This window comes from Musa acuminata, chromosome BXJ2-3, assembly GCF_036884655.1.
Source record: "Musa acuminata AAA Group cultivar baxijiao chromosome BXJ2-3, Cavendish_Baxijiao_AAA, whole genome shotgun sequence".
NCBI classification, from domain to species: domain Eukaryota; kingdom Viridiplantae; phylum Streptophyta; class Magnoliopsida; order Zingiberales; family Musaceae; genus Musa; species Musa acuminata.
In genome coordinates this window covers 12,112,607-12,126,228 of record NC_088340.1, presented here as the reverse complement: position 1 = coordinate 12,126,228, position 13,622 = coordinate 12,112,607, and the positions used below count along the sequence as shown (strand labels likewise).

The 13,622-nt window shown below is 35.7% G+C and overlaps 2 protein-coding genes across 2 annotated transcripts; both read right to left on the bottom strand.

The window, feature by feature from the left end:
• Positions 1-3,462: 3,462 nt before the first annotated feature.
• On the bottom strand, positions 3,463-3,999 carry LOC135607538 (putative invertase inhibitor). Its single transcript, XM_065099478.1, has one exon. It carries the CDS (start codon positions 3,997-3,999, stop codon positions 3,463-3,465), a length of 537 nt encoding a protein of 178 aa, XP_064955550.1.
• An 8,938-nt stretch (positions 4,000-12,937) lies between these two features.
• LOC135607537 (putative invertase inhibitor) lies at positions 12,938-13,405 on the bottom strand. Its single transcript, XM_065099476.1, has one exon. The coding sequence runs from the start codon at positions 13,403-13,405 to the stop codon at positions 12,938-12,940; it is 468 nt and encodes a 155-aa protein (XP_064955548.1).
• Positions 13,406-13,622: the final 217 nt, after the last annotated feature.

The window sequence follows — 13,622 nt, the reverse complement described above, 5'->3', positions numbered from 1 at the left end:
TCACTAATATATGATCTCTCTAAGTAACACAATCTTCTTATATGCATAGTTTTCAATTTCGTAGGTTTTTACGTACCAATTTTGCATGACGACAAAAGACTAATTTTTCTGAAGAAATTAATGATTTTTATTTTTTATTATTTACTTGCACATGTGATGTCACTATAGATTTTCCAATAGTCATATCAGAGCCAAATTGTTCGTGTAAAAGATTGGTTTTTAGACTACATGTATTGTGTTCAATCATGTAGATTTATTTTGTGCGATTGCTATAATTTTTTTTATTGTAGTTTTCAAATCTATGATGTACCTTTTCTCATTATTAAGAGATATTTTAGAGAGAGCTTTTGATGTTAAAGTTGTTGACTTAAAAAGGAAAAAAGTGTTGGAAAATCTGGGTTATGCATTTAATTCGGAAACTCAGGTAATATGTTCAAGCTCCTACCAACCAAATGCTCTAATAAATCTCCTCTCATCTTTTGGTGAACCTAGATGCATTACTAAGTGTCAGCGTGGCCAAGCTTACTGCTTCAAAGATTGTCAGGGAAAAAAAAATTAAAATTAAATATGACCAAATAGTATAAATTTAAACTAATAAGATCTAATTAAATTTTAAATAAAATAATAACATCAAGATATAACGTGATAACATCTGCTTGGGTGATTGATTGACTTTGTCATAACATCTGTGAGGTTGTCTATTGTGTCGTTCCTTTGTATATCCATGGTATCGGCCTCTACTTCTCGAACGAATTGATATTAAACTCCTGTGTGCTTTGTCTTGGAATGAAAGAGGATTCCTTGCGATGTGCCCAACAGTCTAACTATCACAATACAGAGAAATATTCATTTGCTTGTGCCCAAATTCCTTATTAATTTTCTAATCCTTATTGTTTTCTTCCAAGCTTGCAATAGATAGAGCTACAATAGTTTGCAGCTTTGAAACCCAACTCACTGCTCCTCCAGCAAGTTTAAACAAACACCCTGCAGTGGATTTTTTTTATTAACTGTCGCTTGCAAAATTAGAATCAATATATCCTTTGATAATAAAATTTGATCATCCATAACATAATACAGGACTATCTGATATATCTCAGAATTCTCTTAACCTAGGGCTATTAATAATCTTTGACAAATAACTTTTCTAGCAACTTTGGGCTATTAATAATCTTTGACACATAGTTTAAATATCATCAAAATCTCTTTGAATCAATTAAGATCTTAAAAGTTTTCGTTCTCTCACATCATCCTAGTTCATAGGTGGCCTACACTTTCTACTATAAGGAACTTGCAATAGGTCATCTGTATATAAGTGGTAGCTATTATTATAAACAAACTCAATTAAGTGCAAATGTATATCCCAACTTTCACCAAAGTCTAAGGCACAAGCTATTAAGAGGTCTTTAAGAATTTATATTATTCTTTAACTGTAAACTTTAACTGTATACCCAAAGATTTTTATAGACTTTATCAAAACTTAAAAGCGATCCTTGGATCTTTATAATATAAATTGACAACCCATAATATCAAATGATTTCTTTATTAGAGATAATATTAATGTATAAACGTACTAATTTATCCAAGTAGGTCTTTAGAAAAACATCTAAGAAATCTTAGGATATATTTTAATATTGACTTCTTAAATTCTTCTCCAAAAATGAAAGTCAAGCACTCCTGATATCCATTTAGTAATACTAAGTAGCATTTAACACTAAAATAATAGGAGAGAGTTTTTTTTAATTTCAACTAATTGGAAAGGTGATTGATCTAGGGGTGAGAAAGTAGTTATGTAAACAATTGACACTTGTATGATATGTTGAAAATCAGTTCATACTCAAGATAGTAGCGAAGTTTCAAAACTCTAGTAAAATAAGGTCTACTAGTAAATCATGATTTTTAATAGTAATAACATAGTTTTTAAATATTTGATAGCTACCATAGAGTTTATAACTAGTATTATTACCATTAATATATTACTCATTATTTAAGGGTTTTTTTGTAGTCTCATAGTAAAACAATATGATATGACAAATACGTAGAATCAAAATATATCAACATAGTAGCAGGCATAATAAAGTATGATTATACCTTAAACGACAGACTTGAAGGCTTTAGCATCATGGTGGGTGAGTGTATAAACCCTCGCTTGATCTCTCCCCTAGGATCTGATTGTTGACTTTTGGGTATATATTTATCTCACAATTAACTTATATGGGTTCCTACTCAATATTGTTAAAATTTTTTATTTTATTTTGATTTTCAAAATAGCCTCCTATTAGTACTAGACTAGATTTTAATGAAGAGTAGACCATCATCTATTGCTAGATAGAGCCAATTGAATTTTTTCTTTTTAGTTGTCCATACTTTGTTTCTCAATAAGGATTACCACTAACTCATATTTTTATGAATAAATAAATTATAGTAAATATTTATAATTTATGCATATTAAGTGATATTTATTTACCTCTAACTCTTGATATACTAGTGTAAAGATGCTATAATCTAGATTATATATAAAAAAAATTTCAGAACATGACAAGTCAATCCTCTACATCCATCTTCCCTCATTGTGTCTCTATCTTCTTTCTAATATTGATCTTGGGACTTCTTGTTTCTTTATGCTAAAAATTCGTTATTCTTGAAACGATCTTAGGGTTTCATTTTTTTGGTCGATTCTTGGAACGATTTGGTGGTGCATGGACGAAGAATGTAGGTGCGGCCATTCGTTAAGCAATACCCTCATTCGTTTGCTCAATTCAGCTGTGATATTGAGATAATCAAGAAAGCTAACGACATCATCATATATTGCTACTACTGTGACTTCTATCTTAGGCAAGAAATGAACTAACTCCTCGAACCCCGGTTTATTTTACATGAAAGTTTTTAGTTCTACGACTGCATAAGCATTGTTGTGTATTTTTGTTGGGTTTGACGTAGTTTTCAATAGAAAAAAAAAAACCTAGTAACAGATTCAGATTTAGAATTGAAAAAATTGTTAGTTTGTTGGGTTTTAATTCATATATGATAAACTAATCAATTCATCAGGTAAAGAATTTTACTCTAAAATCAATATGATTTTATTTTATTTGATTGCATGTAATTAAAACGAATCCTTTTCTTAGAATATTCAGAGGTTGATTTTCCATTGTCAATAAAATTCAAAAATTGATTTAAAAAAAAGTATGATATTTTTATTCTTGATTCTTGATTTAAATGAAGCTCCCTGTGATTACTTCTCAAAAGTTGATCAAATTTTTTTTTTTTTTCTCTTCCTAATATGCAAATTAAATACATATGGCAATACTTTTCTTTCCGGAAAGTATTTTTATTTGCTTTCCCTGAAGAGATCAAGCATGAAACACAATAATTATACCGCCCGAAAAAGAAAAAAAAAGTATTTTATTCGGAAGAGGAGCTTCACATCAAAGCTATAACCAACGGAAAGGCGAAACGGCAAGCAACTCACCCAAGCATATTTGTGAAGGCTAAAGCAATAATGCAGATCTGCGTCAAGTCGGAGTCCTCCTTGGTCAAGGGCGAGGGGACCTGCAGCTCCTCGAAACCCTCCTCGCAGGTGCTGGGCGCGTCCACAGCAGCGCTGAGATAAGTCTTAGCGTCGCCCAGGCGACCCTCCTTGATGGCCGGGATGGACGTGTCGAGGTCTGAGAGCACGTCCTCGTAGACGCTCTCGCAAGACTCCAAGCACTGCTTCTTCTTCTTATCACTCGCCTTGGCTAGCAAACTCTTGACCTTAGCGCTGACGCTGGTGGCTTTGTCCTTCGTCAAGCTAGCCGCTATCACCGCCAGCCCCTTCTTGTCCGCCGACCGGCTTCCCGGGTACGAGCGGAGCGCCGCCACGCAGAAGTCGTACTTGATATTGGGGCTGCTATTCGCTGCGTCCCTGCAGGCCTTCTCCACCGATGCCTCCACCCCGGGGAGGAGGTGGTGGTGGAGGAAGACTGCCACCGCTAGGAGGATACAGATGGAGGACGGCCTCATCGCTCGGGCCACGGATCTGCTGCTATCGATTGCTTGGTTAGGTTATGCGTGGGCGTAAGGAGACGAAGTTGATATCAATATATATACTTATTGAGGCAAAATATAAATAATTATAAATAAACAAAACAAGTACAAAGCAAAAAAGAATCAACTAGCTTTACTCTTTAGAATAATGCTTTCTAACATTTCGTTGTAGGATATTCTCTAATACGTGCCTAAAGAGAATCAGACATGAAAAATGAAAGTTTGCATGTAAGGATAAGTAGTAGTTTAATCGGAAAACTTTATCTGCGTGGAAATGTTTGAGAAACCAGGAATTCCAAATTCCCTATGTCGTATTCTACAAGAAAAATATATGTTATGACAGGAATGAATTTACTAAATATATGTGCACCAAAAAGAAATTTAAATAAAATAGTAATTCAAAGAAAATGACAAGGTGATCATTCTCTTTCGTTTCTTCACGTGAAAGAAAGCTCATAAGAACTCCTTTAAACTCTGAAATCATCGTTTGTCATGCATCTAATTCGAAAGCTCACGTAATGTGTTCAAGCTCCTACCAACCAAATGTTCGAACAAACCTGCTCTCCTCTATTGGTGAACTCAGATGCATTACGTACATATCAGCCTGGGCAAGCTTATTGCTTCGCAGATTGTTGAAAAAAAAAAATGGATACGGTCAAACAGTATAAAGTTTAAGCATAAAATAATTAGATCAATAACTAAAATTAAATGAAATAATGACATCAAGATATAACGTGAGAAAAACATCCATGCACAAACTAGAAGCTATTCACTATAAAGATGAGAGTACAACATTATCTTTATTATAAGGAGAAATAAGACACCTTCTCTTTTGTAATGAAAATAACTGAGAAAAAGAAACTTGAAAGAAACCAAAGAGGAACCAAATGAAGTAGAAGACTTCCTCTCCTCACTTCTCTCTTTCTTTCTCTCTATTCCTTTGATGAATTGGATGGTTCTTCACTCTACATCTCCGTGCCTTATATAAGCATCAGAGGTGTTGAATAAATCTCCTCGATGCCACCTTGCACGAGAGATTACAACCATGCATCTTACTCATGCGTGGGAGGTTGCAACCTCCGTCACCAGCGGTACAAATTCACTCATCCACGGTGTAACAACGCATGCAGAGGAGATCACACAGGGAGGTTGCAACCTCTCTCTTGTCTCTCTTTTTTCTTTACTTCTTTACAATCATTCACTTAGAACAAAAATAAAAAGAAAATGAAACCCTTCATCCTTGCTTACTGAGTCTTGTTGCTTATGTTTAAACTAGACCATTAAATAATATACTCAACACAAACTTGTTATTTTTGATTGACTTCGTCTTAATATCGTTGTCCATTGTGACAATCTTCTGCATATTCATGGTACCATCCTGTACTAGTTCTCGAGACTCCTATGTGCCTTATCAAATGATGGATTCCTTATGATGTACAAGACAGTCTAACTGTGAAATACAGAGAAATATTCTTTTGCCTGTGCCCAAATTCCTTCATTGACCTTCTAATCCATATTGCCATCTTGCAAGTTTGTAGTAGATAGAGCTACAATAGTCTGTACCTTTGAAACCCAACAAACTACTCCAGCAAGTTCAATTACATAGCCTATAGTGGATTTTTTTTTTTTTTGTTAACATCACCTACAAAATCAGAATCAATATATCCTTTGATTGTAAAATATGATCTTCCATAAGATAATACAACGGTTCCTTGATATAGCTCATAATCCTCTTAACCATATTATAATGCTTTAATCAAATCAAATATTTAATTTAGGAATCAATTTTTATTTTTTTACTTACCATTATAATTTAAGATATATTAATCTTATATCTTTGTTTACCATTGTGAATTAGGAAATAACTATTAAGCATTTCAAATAAGATGATATCATATTTGTTGCGCGTATAAGAAAGATGTATTACCTAGGGAAATGACTATTAAGTATTCCAAATACAATGATATCTTATTTGTTAGTATATTAAATAAAAATAATTTATAATAAATTAATATAAAAATCAAGAAAAACTTCGGAGGCTCACCTCCTCCTATTTAAGAGGAGGTATTTCTCTCCTTTTCTCACCTAGCCGAGCCTAAGAGGAATTAGTGTTGAAAAATCTAGGGCGACATCACATACGCAGCGGAAGAATAGAAAACAAAATCCCAAAATTTCATGTAGAAAAATAAGTTTCATCGCCGTGCAAAAATTTGTATGCAAAAACCCACGAAATTAAAGATTGTGCGTATAAGAAAGATGTATTACCTAGGGAGATCGTATATCCCTAAAAACCAGTAGATCTATGGCAGAGGATGAAGGAAGTCAACTGTCCTCCTCTCTAGTAGTGATTCATATGATAGGTGCTGCGAAGACGCTCCTCAACTCGTTATCCAAATTTCTACATCATGCACACCACGCAATCAAGAAGGGGTTGTACCTTCTTGCTATCTATACACCCTAAATAGGGGTTATAGTTTAATGAGGAGAGGGGGAGAGGAGGATAGGAGGTGGCAATAAAAAGGAACCTAGCCCATTGCCCTTTAGTTTCCTTCTATTTATAAAGCCCCCTTATCAACTTACCATAATGGATCCTGCTATATCGGGTACTAGATCTCCATCTAACTACCCAAGCATTTTAGATTTGTAGGTCTCTACCAAATAATCTTTTATTAGTTTTCATTGTATCTCATTCATAAAATCCAATAATTCAAGGGCATATTGGATATCAAATAAGAAAGGGGGTCCAATAGTTATCTCATATCCGAACATCTACTCATCGCAATACCTACCATATATGTATGACCCTCTAGGCTCAATATCAAGCTGGTCATAAGTCACACCTATCAAAACTCCTTTGGGCTTAATGAATTATTATCTCCATATTAATTCACTCGACTTATCGACTACAGACATATAAGGCTACTACACTATAATTCCTAAACGATACAGGAGAATCCAATTTATTGGACTTGTCAGTCCTCAGTTACCAAGTATTTATAGTCCCTCATCCATATAATGCCCCATAGACCATATATCAGGCATGGTGTTGTTATACTCATGTAGTTTCTATTCAAGTCTCGATTTAATCGGATTCTTCTAGAGAACTCTTTCTCTCTCAATCCGAATGACATTAGCTAGGGATTTGTTTGAGCAAGAACACATGAAATATTTCTCTCATGATACCGATAGTGGATGATCATCTATTGATACTCAATAGCCCTCGTAATATTGGCAGTCTCTCCCGATGACCGGTTATGCTAGATCTAAAACTTCTAGTTCTATAAGTCCAATATCAAAGAGTGAAATACTCATATAGGACATCCTTGGTATCTTAAGTATAAAGATCAGATACTCTATTGGGATGATGGAATCGCTATCTAACAATAAAATATCATCAACCATCTAATATTCCGAGAGCGGATCAATCAGTGAACTCATTCTCTAATGAGCACCTGCACTGTATCCTTATTGTCCCCACATGAGTAGTTATGAGACCAGTCACCTCCATTATATATATAGGTATACAATACACTAGCCTGTCCGGTTATCTCAATATCTCTCTCGAGTAACTTATGACCGGGATTATTTAGGGTATGTGGTTAAAGACGCATCAGTCTCATTTTCGTGATCTCACCATGATCCGATTTTCATTGCACAAATTCATAGAGATCACAATATATTCATACAACAAGCAATATAAAGTGATAAAATAATAAATAATATAATAAGAAAAAAATACATATTATGTCACTCATGTCATCACTCACGTGATTGGCTTGTAGGACACAATCGCCCACTTGACTTAAAGCCAATCACTTGTGTGTCTAATCCCCATCAGACCCCTGTGATGCTCAAAGACAATATGAAATAATGGCTTTGTTAGTGAATTTATGATGATATCTTCAAATGGAAATCTTTCCACCGCTGCATCTCCTCAAGCAATTATCTCTTTGAACATATGGAACCTCCTCAGAACGTGATTGGAATTTTGATGAGACCTGGTTTCCTTCGCTTGAGCAATCGCCTTGTTGTTGTTGCAATATAAGGGAATTGACACCTTATTGCTTGGCATGACTCCTAGATCTACGATGAATATTTTCATCAAAACTCCCTCCTTTGCTACAGCAATGTACTCCGCCTTTGTGGTCGAGTCTGTAATATCATCTTGCTTTGACTCTTCTAGAATACTGTTCCTCTATTCAAGGTATACACATAACCCGAATTAGACTTGTTGTTATCAATGTCGGACAGGAAACTCGAGTTCATATAGCCTTTAACGCTGAGGTATTAACTCCATATACTATTAAAAGATCCTAAGTCACTCTCAAGTACTTAAGGATACATGGACTCGAGTATTGGAAAGATGTTTAACTTGAAAGCATTAGTGCTTTCGTAAAATTTCAATAATTTAGAAAACTTCGTTCGATAAAAGCCCATATCGGAAAGATGTTTAACTTGAAAGCATTCATAAGCATAGTAAGCAAGTAAATTAGTGTGTAATAAGAATAAAATGCATAACGTAACTGTAAACCAAGTTTATAGTGATTAGGTAATCGCGATCTACGTTCACTCCCGATTCCTTTTCCGTCGTGGCCACCGATATTCACTATTGATCTTCTTTCAATAGATGAAGATCAACTACCATCTTACAACTCTTTGTCCTTTTGGCATGCTCAAGAGAGAACCTTTATGAATTCATTTTTACACTAGACCCCACTCTTCCCTTAGAAAGACCTTTAACTCTAGGAGGAAGAGACTCTAAATTTTAAAAGAGATTACGATACTTTTTCACTCAAGTATTATTTCCCCTTTCTACTCAATTTCTTGCTACCTGAAGCAGGAAAGAGTGGGATTTTTATAGACCTTAAATGACCTTAAAAATGGAGCCAAAAAATATTACATCCTCGGTTTTAGGGGTACTGGCAGTACTATCGCCTGCACCCCTAACACTAGTGGTACTACCACTAGCCTGAGTGGTACGATCGCCTAACAACCTCGGAGACTAGGCTCTAGCTGAACCAACCCCAGTATAGGTAATACCATCACCCAAACACTACTTGGGAGGTCGAGCCTCAAGCGGTTCCCTCGTTGGCCCTAGCGGTGCTACAGCTTAACCTAGCTCCAAATCATTAAATGGGCCACCCAATGTGCCCAACTTAGTCTCAAATTAGGCCTAATGGGCCCCTAATTGAGTTAGCCTAGATACACCCAAAACTAACTCAATTAGACCTAGACTACTTCGATCTAGACACACATGATTATAAGCGTGAATCCTATATTGTCCTACATATCATTGGTTCTTCCGGTGCTTTGTCCGATCATTCGATGCATCATTCTCTCCTTCGACATATTGCCCAATCAGCATGTCGACCTTCCGTAACATTGCCCATGCGTAATGTTCGATCCTTCGGCCCGATGCCCGAACTTATAGCATGAAGTCCTTCTAGCATGTCAACCAGTCATCCGACCCGACATCCAATATTCTGGCATGTTATATTTCCGCCCAATATATGATTCTTCCTGCTTCAATCAATTTATCTTTCCATGATCGAACACACGTTAGATCATAACTTAATCAATTGATTTCATCATCAAAATCCAAGATTCAATAGTTTAGATCCTATAAAAAAGATCCAATAAGATTGGGTAATTAGATATTGATGCAATATCCAATAAGTATAGGATCCATTAAGGGGTTAAGTTGTATACACTTTAATAAATAGGAGGAATCTCATGGTTCATAGGCTAGAATTTCTAGTGGTCACCCTTCATATTCTCCTTGGCCTTCTCTCATCGGCTCTAGCAGCCCTTTGGTGTGTATGGAGAGGGAGATCCTATAGTGATCTGAGTGTCATCGCTATATATATCATGTGGATCACCGCTAGATAGGAGTACGTGAGTTCTCATTCATCCTTTCCATCAGATATAGAAATTTCAGAGATATACGATCTCCCTTGGTAACACTTCTCACATGATATATGCATGAGATGTCGATCCATGATTTCCTAATAGTAGTATCGGAGCTAGGTTCGTCATGCAATGATTGGCTTATAAACTGCATGTGTTGTGTTTAATCGCGTAGAATTATTTTACGTGTTCTTACTGCATTTGATGTAGTTTTCAGATCCGAAAGATGCCTCTCATATTGTTGTCTTAGAGCGGTCTTTTAATATCAAATTTGTTGATGCAAATGAAGGAAACAGGGGCAGCAATTGTTGCTGCTTAGTGGATCGACCGAAAGCGACATATGGTATAACTCATAGTCAGAAGGAGTTTTGAAAAGTACGACTCAAAGCCAGCTCGATATTGGGCCTAGAGGGTCACACAAATATGGTAGGTGTTACGATAAGTAGAGATTCAGATATAAGATATCCGTCGGAACCTCTATCTTATTAGATATCCAATAAGCCTAAGAATTATTGGATCCTATAGATGAGATTCAATATGAGCCAATGAGAGATTATTGGATAGAGATATATAAATCTAGGAGGCTTGGGTAGTTTGATAGAGATCTAGAGCTCAATAGGGTAGGATCCATTAGGGTTAAGTTGACAAGGGGCCTCTATAAATAGGAGAGAACCAAATGGTCATAGCTAGACCTCTTTTAGCTGTCACCTCCTATTCTCCTCTCTCCATTTCTTTCTCAACCTGCAACCCCTATTTGGGATATGTGGATAGCAAGAAGGGCCAACCTCTTCTAGATTGCATAGTGCATGCAAAAAGGAGGATTGTGCAGCTATTTCAGGAGCATCTTTGTAGCCCCTGACATGTGGATCATCGCTAGAGAGGAGAGCGGTTGACCTCTTTAATTCTCTTTCATAGATCTGTAAGAATTCACCAATATACGATCTCTCTAAGTAACACAATCTTCTTATCAAAACTTAAAAGTGATCCTTGGATCTTTATTAGAGATAATATAAATTGACAACCCATAATATCAAATGATTTCTTTATTAGAGATAATATTAATGTATAAACATACTAATTTATCCAAGTAGGTCTTTAGAAAAACATCTAAGAAATCTTAGGATATAATTTAATATTGACTTCTTAAATTCTTCTCCAAAAATGAAAGTCAAGCACTCCTGATATCCATTTAGTAATATTAAGTAGCATTTAACACTAAAATAATAGGAGAGAGTTTTTTTTAATTTCAACTAATTGGAAAGGTGATTGATCTAGGGGTGAGAAAGTAATTATGTAAACAATTGACACTTGTATGATATGTTGAAAGTCAGTTCATACTTAAGATATTAGCGAAGTTTCAAAACTCTAGTAAAATAAGGTCTACTAGTAAATCATGACTTTTAATAGTAATAACATAGTTTTTAAATATCTAATAGCTACCATAGAGTTTCTAACTAGTATTATTACCATTAATATATTAGTAATTATTTAAGGGTTTTTTTGTAGTCTCATAGTAAATCAATATGATATGACAAATTCGTAGAATCAAAATATATCAATATAGTAGTGGGCATAATAGAGTATGATTATAACTTAAACGACAGACTTGAAGGCTTTAGCATCATGGTGGGTGAGTGTATAAACCCTCGCTTGATCTCTCCCCTAGGATCTGATTGTTAACTTTTAGGTATATATTTATCTCACAATTAACTTATATGGGTTCCTACTCAATATCGTTAAAATTTTTTATTTTATTTTGATTTTCAAAATAACCTCCTATTAGTACTAGACTAGATTTTAATGAAGAGTAGACCATCATCTATTGCTAGATAGAGCCAATACTATGTTTCTCAATAAGGATTACCACTAACTTATAATTTTATGAATAAATAAATTATAGTAAATATTTTAATTTATGCATATTAAGTGATATTTATTTACCTCTAACTCTTGATATACTAGTGTAAAGATGCTATAATATAGATTATATATAAAAAAAATTTCAGAACATGACAAGTCGATCCTCTACCTTCATCTTCCGTCATTGTGTGTCTCTATCTTCTTTCTTATATTGATCTTGAGACTTCTTTTTTCTTTATGCTAAATAATTCGTCATTCTTGAATCAATCTTAGGGTTTCATTTTTTTGGTCGATTCTTGGAAAGATTCGATGGTGCATGGACGAAGAATGTAGGTGCGGTCATTGGTTAAGCAACACCTTGATTGGTTCGCTCACTTCAACTGTGATATTGAGATAATCACGACAGCTAACGACATCATCATATATTGCTACTACCGTGACTTCTATCTTAGGAAAGAAATGAACTAACTCCTCGAACCCTGATTTGTTTTACACGGAAGTTTTTAGTTCTACGACCGCATAAGCATTGTGGTATATTTTTGTTGGGTTTGACGTAGTTTTAGATAGAAAAAAAAAACCCAGTATCAGATTCAGATTTAGAATTGAAAACAATGTTAGTTTGTTTGGTTTTAATTCATATATGATAAACTAATCAATTCATCAGGTAAAGAATTTTACTCTAAAATCAATATGATTTTATTTTATTTGATTGCATGTAATTAAAACGAATCCTTTTCTTAGAATATTCAGAGGTTGATTTTCCATTGTCAATAAAATTCAAAAATTGATTTAAAAAAAAGTATGATATTTTTATTCTTGATTCTTGATTTAAATGAAGCTCCCTGTGATTACTTCTCAAAAGTTGATCAAATTTTTTTTTTTTCTCTTCCTAATATGCAAATTAAATACATATGGCAATACTTTTCTTTCCGGAAAGTATTTTTATTTGCTTTCCCTGAAGAGATCAAGCATGAAACACAATAATTATACCGCCCGAAAAAGAAAAAAAAAGTATTTTATTCGGAAGAGGAGCTTCACATCAAAGCTATAACCAACGGAAAGGCGAAACGGCAAGCAACTCACCCAAGCATATTTGTGAAGGCTAAAGCAATAATGCAGATCTGCGTCAAGTCGGAGTCCTCCTTGGTCAAGGGCGAGGGGACCTGCAGCTCCTCGAACCCTCCTCGCAGGTGCTGGGCGCGTCCACAGCAGCGCTGAGATAAGTCTTAGCGTCGCCCAGGCGACCCTCCTTGATGGCCGGGATGGACGTGTCGAGGTCTGAGAGCACGTCCTCGTAGACGCTCTCGCAAGACTCCAAGCACTGCTTCTTCTTCTTATCACTCGCCTTGGCTAGCAAACTCTTGACCTTAGCGCTGACGCTGGTGGCTTTGTCCTTCGTCAAGCTAGCCGCTATCACCGCCAGCCCCTTCTTGTCCGCCGACCGGCTTCCCGGGTACGAGCGGAGCGCCGCCACGCAGAAGTCGTACTTGATATTGGGGCTGCTATTCGCTGCGTCCCTGCAGGCCTTCTCCACCGATGCCTCCACCCCGGGGGGGAGGTGGTGGTGGAGGAAGACTGCCACCGCTAGGAGGATACAGATGGAGGACGGCCTCATCGCTCGGGCCACGGATCTGCTGCTATCGATAGCTTGGTTAGGTTATGCGTGGGCGTAAGGAGACGAAGTTGATATCAATATATATACTTATTGAGGCAAAATATAAATAATTATAAATAAACAAAACAAGTACAAAGCAAAAAAGAATCAACTAGCTTTACTCTTTAGAATAATGCTTTCTAACATTTCGTTGTAGGATATTCTCTAATACGTGCCT

What these genes read in the sequence shown, in the direction of transcription:
- LOC135607538 (XM_065099478.1), bottom strand. Translation starts at nt 3,999, where the DNA reads ATGAGGCCGTCCTCCATCTGTATCCTCCTAGCGGTGGCAGTCTTCCTC.
- LOC135607537 (XM_065099476.1), bottom strand. Translation starts at nt 13,405, where the DNA reads ATGAGGCCGTCCTCCATCTGTATCCTCCTAGCGGTGGCAGTCTTCCTC.